The sequence below is a fragment of the Mauremys mutica genome, chromosome 20 (genome assembly GCF_020497125.1).
Source record: "Mauremys mutica isolate MM-2020 ecotype Southern chromosome 20, ASM2049712v1, whole genome shotgun sequence".
Classification (NCBI taxonomy): domain Eukaryota; kingdom Metazoa; phylum Chordata; order Testudines; family Geoemydidae; genus Mauremys; species Mauremys mutica.
In genome coordinates this window covers 24,608,769-24,614,330 of record NC_059091.1, presented here as the reverse complement: position 1 = coordinate 24,614,330, position 5,562 = coordinate 24,608,769, and the positions used below count along the sequence as shown (strand labels likewise).

General features: G+C 70.3%; 1 protein-coding gene across 2 annotated transcripts; it reads right to left on the bottom strand.

Moving 5' to 3' along the window:
* Positions 1–316: 316 nt before the first annotated feature.
* S1PR5 (sphingosine-1-phosphate receptor 5) lies at positions 317–5,021 on the bottom strand. 2 transcript variants are annotated; one of them, XM_044994441.1, is made up of 3 exons: positions 4,965–5,021; positions 3,256–3,408; positions 317–2,156 (listed from the first exon to the last, which is right to left on the bottom strand). In XM_044994441.1, the coding sequence occupies exon 3, from the start codon at positions 1,984–1,986 to the stop codon at positions 823–825; it is 1,164 nt and encodes a 387-aa protein (XP_044850376.1). In that variant the 5' UTR covers positions 1,987–2,156; positions 3,256–3,408; positions 4,965–5,021; the 3' UTR covers positions 317–822. The 2 variants fall into 2 exon arrangements, with proteins under 2 accessions (XP_044850376.1, XP_044850377.1); XM_044994442.1 differs by lacking the exon at positions 3,256–3,408 and having other exon boundaries at positions 4,965–5,014.
* Positions 5,022–5,562: the final 541 nt, after the last annotated feature.

Sequence of the window (5,562 nt, the reverse complement as noted above, 5' to 3'; positions counted from 1 at the left end):
CGCGTGGGCCGCGGGATCCGGGATCGGCTCTGCGCCGGGGGGCCATGGGATCCGGGATCGGCTCTGTGCCGGGGTGGCCATGTGGGGCGCAGGATCCGGGATCGGCTCTGAGCCACATGGGCCGTGGCATCCAGGATCGGCTCTGCGCCGGGGGGGGCACAGGATCCGGGATCGGCTCTGCGCCGGTGGGGGCACAGGATCCGGGATCGGCTCTGCGCCGGTGGGCCGCGGGATCCGGGATTGGCTCTGCGCCGGGGGGGGCCGCGTGGGCCGCGGGATCCAGGATCGGCTCTGCGCCGGGGGGGGGGGGCACAGGATCCGGGATCAGCTCTGCGCCGGGGGGGGCACAGGATCCGGGATCGGCTCTGCGCCGGGGGGGGCACAGGATCCGGGATCGGCTCTGCGCCGGGGGGCCGCGGGATCCGGGATCGGCTCTGCGCCGGGGGGGGCACAGGATCTGGGATCGGCTCTGAGCCGGGGTGGCCATGTGGGGTGCAGGATCCGGGATCGGCTCTGCGCCGGTGGGCCGCAGGATCCGGGATCGGCTCTGCGCCGGGGGGTGCACTGGATCATTTGGTGGGGGTGGCTAAGGCAGCTTGTGCGAGCCGATTCGGGCCGGCAGCTGTTAACGCGGAGTGCCGTACAAATATGCTGCCTGGACCAGCAACGAGCTTCACACAGACCAGGCCAGCAGGGGGCACCCCCGAGCTACGCCCTCGGGTGGGCGCCCTCAGCTCCCAGGCAGCCAGGGCTCCAGCCATGCCAGTCGCAGCCCTTCCCCCGGCCTGTGCCGCGCTCCCACCCCGCTGTGGGGGCAGGGGCTCAGTCCTCGGCAGTGGGCACCAGCGCCTTGACGGGGGTGGGCGTCCCGTTGCCCGTGGACAGGCTGGCATCGACCCCCTCGGGCCGGTGGGACGAGCGCTCCGACTTGCTGGTGCTGCACTCCAGGATGGGGAGGCCGAAGCGCTGGGCCGGGCTGTCCTCGGCCGGCCCCCCCAGCAGGCAGCACAGCAGCTTGAGGATGGCGCGGCGCATGTCCCTGCTGGTCAGCGTGTAGATGATGGGGTTGAGCAGGGAGTTGAGCATGGCCAAGCCCAGGAAGTAGTCGGCCTTGTAGAGCACGCGGCAGGCCCCGGCCTGCGCCTCGCACCAGACGTCCAGCAGCAGCAGCAGGAAGAGGGGCAGCCAGCAGGCCACGAAAGTCCCCACCACGATGGTGACCGTCTTGAGCAGGGCCATGGACTTCTGCGAGCGCTTCAGCGTCCCCTTGCGCAGGCTGCCCGGCCGCGGGCTGCTCCCCTTCACCATGCGGAAGACGCGGGCGTAGAGCACCGTGATGGAGACCAGGATGGCCAGGAAGACGGTGATGCAGAAGAGGACGTAGCTCTTGGAGAAGAGCGGCAGGACGGTGGAGCAGCTGACCAGCCTGTCCAGGCAGTTCCAGCCCAGGACCGGCAGCAGCCCGAGCAGCACCGAGGCCGCCCAGGTGGCCCCCACGAGCAGGAACATGCGGCCCTTCTTGTCGCCGTGGTAGAGCTTCATGCGGCTCATGGTGATGTGCCGCTCGATGGCGATGGCCAGCAGGCTGAAGACGGAGGCGGCCAGCGTGATGAAGACGCCCGCCTCCCGCAGGAACCACAGCAGCGGGGTGAGCTGGAGGGTGTTGGCGCCCGACATGGCGATGTTGGCCGTGTAGGCCAGGCCGGCCAGCAGGTCCGACAGGGTCAGGTTGCCCAGCAGGTAGAACATGGGCGAGTGGAACTTCTTGTTCCTCCAGATGGCCAGCAGCACCACCAGGTTCTCCAGCACGATGAGGGCGCAGACGGCCAGGAAGGCCACCGCATCGGCCTTCAGGCCGCCCTTGTACTTGCCGCTGGCCTGCAGCTTCCCCGTGTAGTTGTAATGCAGGGAGATGAGCTCGTTGTTGTGATACTCCCGGTAGAGCCGGACCAGCCGGGCCGGGGACTCCGCCGTGATCAGCTCCATGCCGGTGGCTGCCGTGGGTGCTACATGGCGCGGCCCTGCCCGCTCCGGCTCGCCAGCAGCAGGGGCTCTCCTGGCTCTGGGCTGGCCCTGCTTGCCACGGGGGGTGCTGCTGTGGCTCAGCGGCGGGGGGCCGCTCGAGTGCGGGGCATCCTCAGCCGCCCGGGGGAGCCCTGTGAAGAGGGGCAGAGGGACGTCAGGACCCTGGGGCCGTGTACCGGCCTCTGGGCGCCCAGGGGGCTGCAATCGAAGGGGCCATGGAGAACACAGGAGGTTGGGGGGCAGAACTCCACTCAGGGGCTGGTATTGGGGGCTCCCCTGGATCACCCCGTGCTACCTCCCACACACACAGCTCCTGCTCCCGCCTCTCAGCCAGCCACTTCCCGCACCACACGCGCAGCCCACTGTGTCTGCCACCCCCCAGCCTGTGAACCCGCCGGGACGCTCCCCCTCCACGGCCTCGGCCTTCAGGCCGCCGGAAGAGCCGCCCGCTTTCTGCAGCGCGGCTGGGGCTGCACATGGCGCTGCGCTCTGGGCCTCACGCCCCGAGTACTCAAAGCACCCGGGATCCCAGCACAGGGCTCCCCACTGCCCGGCTGGCACTGCCCACTCCTCACTCAGGCGAGCAGGGCATGGGCGTCTCAAGCTCCTGGGCATCGCGCTCTGATTGGCTGCCAGGCAGCTGGGAAGGGATCAGCTGACGCCCTGTGCGAAGTGAGGGGCAATGGAGTCTGGGGGGAGCTTTGCCTGGGGGGGGCTGATCCGAAGCCCAGGAAGGTGACGGAAAGGCCCCCCCTCCCCCCCTGCAGAGCAGCTGTGGGGCTGTGCCTCAGCCCCGGGCCAGGCGGTTAAATACCAGACACTCCCTCTGAATCCCCAGCCCGGGGGCCGCTGGCAGGCGCTGGCTCCGCTGGGGCATGCCAGGCACTGCTGGAGACGTCACAGCCCTGCCTCCACTGGGGCCTAGCCCCATGGACCAAGCGGGCCAGGGGGCCGAGACGTGGGGGTGGGAGCCCGGGGGGGTCTCCCAGGGCCTCTCGCAGCAATGCTGGGCGCTGGGTCACGGCCCTCATGGCGTGTCCATCCCTCAGGCCATGGCAGAGCCTGGGACAGGTCCCCACCCCCAGTCGCTCTGCCCGCAGGGGGTGTCTGGAATGGGGCTTGTGCCCCCCCATCCCCTTGAGACTCAAATCTCCACAGCCCCTTTGTCACCTGCAGGGTTCAGCTAGTTTCTAATCCGCCCCATCCGCACCCCCACCCCGTAGCACACACCTGCTGCAGGCTGGGCCGGGCGGCAAACGGAAACTCCGGCGGAATAACAGCAGCTGGGGCTGGGGGGGCACAGCCGGGAGCAAGGGGCGAGCCAGGCTGGGATCCTCTTCTGGACAGAATGGCCTGGAGGGATTCATGGGGCAGCTGCGAATCCTCCCAGGAGCCAGGGCCAGACGGAGAGACGGGGACGGGTCACTTGGGCTGGCCAGGACAAGGGATGCAGAGAGCAGCTGCACTGGGAGTGACACCCCCTCCCTCCCCCATGTGCCCCATTTACCAGCCCAACCCCATCGTGCTGCTGGGGCAGGGACTCTCTTACTGTGGGTTTGCGCAGCGCCTGGCGCGACGGGGCCCTGATCTCGGCCGGGGTCTGGGCAGCGCCCGGCGCGACGGGGCCCTGATCTCGGTCGGGGTCTGGGCAGCACCCGGCGCGACGGGGCCCTGATCTCGGCCGGGGTCTGGGCAGCGCCTGGCGCGACGGGGCCCTGATCTCGGTCGGGGTCTGGGCAGCACCCGGCGCGACGGGGCCCCGATCTCGGCCGGGGTCTGGGCGGCGCCCGGCCCGACAGGGCCCTGATCTCGGCCGGGGTCTGGGCGGCGCGTGTCACAACGGGGGCCCTGATCTCGGTCAGCTTTTCCATCACGCAAACACTAACAATCACTTGTCCTCCCCCAGCTCCGGCCTTTCCCCGGCGCACTCTGAAAATCCCCCTGTGGCGTCTGTCTGAGCCTAGGAACCAGGAGTCCTCGTGGCACCTTAGAGACGAACAAATTTACTTGGGCATAAGCTTCCGTGGGCTGAAACCCACTTCATCGGCTCCCACTCCGAGCCCTGTAACGTGTCATTCGTCCCCGGGGCAGCGGCACAAACCCGGGCGTTCGGCAGCTCGGGGGGAGCTGGACCCCAGCCCTTCTGGGCCGGCTGCACTCCAGGGCAGCATGAAGCATCCTCAGGCTCCCTCTGAGCACTGGTCAATATGGGCATATGTGAGACCAGCAGGAGGGGCAGAGGGGGCTTCCCCCTCCTTGGCTGTAGGTAGCCCGAGCTCGCTCCACAGACCCAGCACGGAGCTCGGGGGCTGGCTGTGACCCCGGGGGAAGGAGGGGGGAGCCTGACCCGGCCCAGAGCCCAGCCGTGCCCTGTCTCCCCACCCCTGGAGCATGTGCCTAGGGCCAGCGTGGGGCGACTCCCTGTGACCTACCCCCACAGGGCGGGGGGCTCCGCACTAGGATCGGGGCTGGCAGCGGGAGGGGCGGATGGCTCAGCGGGTCTGTGCTCTGCCCCCAGCGAGGGGCAGGTGGCAGAGACCCAGGGCCCATCCCCGGCCACCCTCGAGAGCAGGGCCGAGGGGCCAGGCGGGGGGGGGGGGAAACGGAGCCCGAACTGGGGGCCGGGGACCGGGGGGGGCCGTGCCCCCCAGGCCATCGAAGGCAGCGAAGTGCGGGTGGGAGCATCTGCCCCTGGGGACCCCAGGGTCGCACCGTGATTCTGCCCCATGGGGCCGGGACCCCCCCCGGTCCTGCGCGCCGATGGGGGGGCCGTGGACACCCCCCGATTGAATCCAGCTTTGAGCCCCGAGCCTTGTCCGCGCGGGGCAGCGAATCCCCCAGCGCCGCGTTCCGCCCGCAAATTCCACGCGGGACAGTCCCGGGTCCCCGCGAGTCCCGATCCCCGCCCGGGGACTCGTCCGCGCCAGCCCCGCGCTTACCGTCCGGCCGCGTCCCAGGCTGCAGCGAGTAACGTGCCGGAGCCCGGAGCCCGGAGCCTGGCCCGGTGCCTGGTCACGTGGGAACCTCCTGTTCCCCCCCCGCCGCCCGCCCCCGGCCGGGGGAGCGCAGCCTTCACGGGGGGGCGGGGGGCGGGGGGCGGCGAGTCCGGGCTGCAAAGGGCCAGGAGCTGAGAGGGAGGCTGCAGGCCAGAGCTGGGAGAGAACCCAGGAGTCCTGGCTTCCAGCCCCCCCTCCCCTCCCCTCCCCTCCCAGAGCCAGGACTAGAACCCAGGAGTCCGGGCTCCCAGCCCCCCCCCCCCGCTCTAACTATTAGACACACTCCCCTGCCAGGTGTCCTGGCTCCCAGACCCCCCCTGCTCTAACCATTAGACACACTCCCCTCCCAGAGCTGGGAGAGAACCCAGGAGTCCTGGCTCCCAGCCCCCCCTGCTCTAACCCACCAGCCCCCCCTCCCAGTGCTGGGGAGAGAACCCAGGAGTCCGGGCTCCCAGCCCCCCTCTCTGAATGTCAGGCCCCTTCCCCGTGGGCAGAGTGGCTGAGCTGGGAACTGGTCCCGGGGGGGGGGGGCTGGGGGATC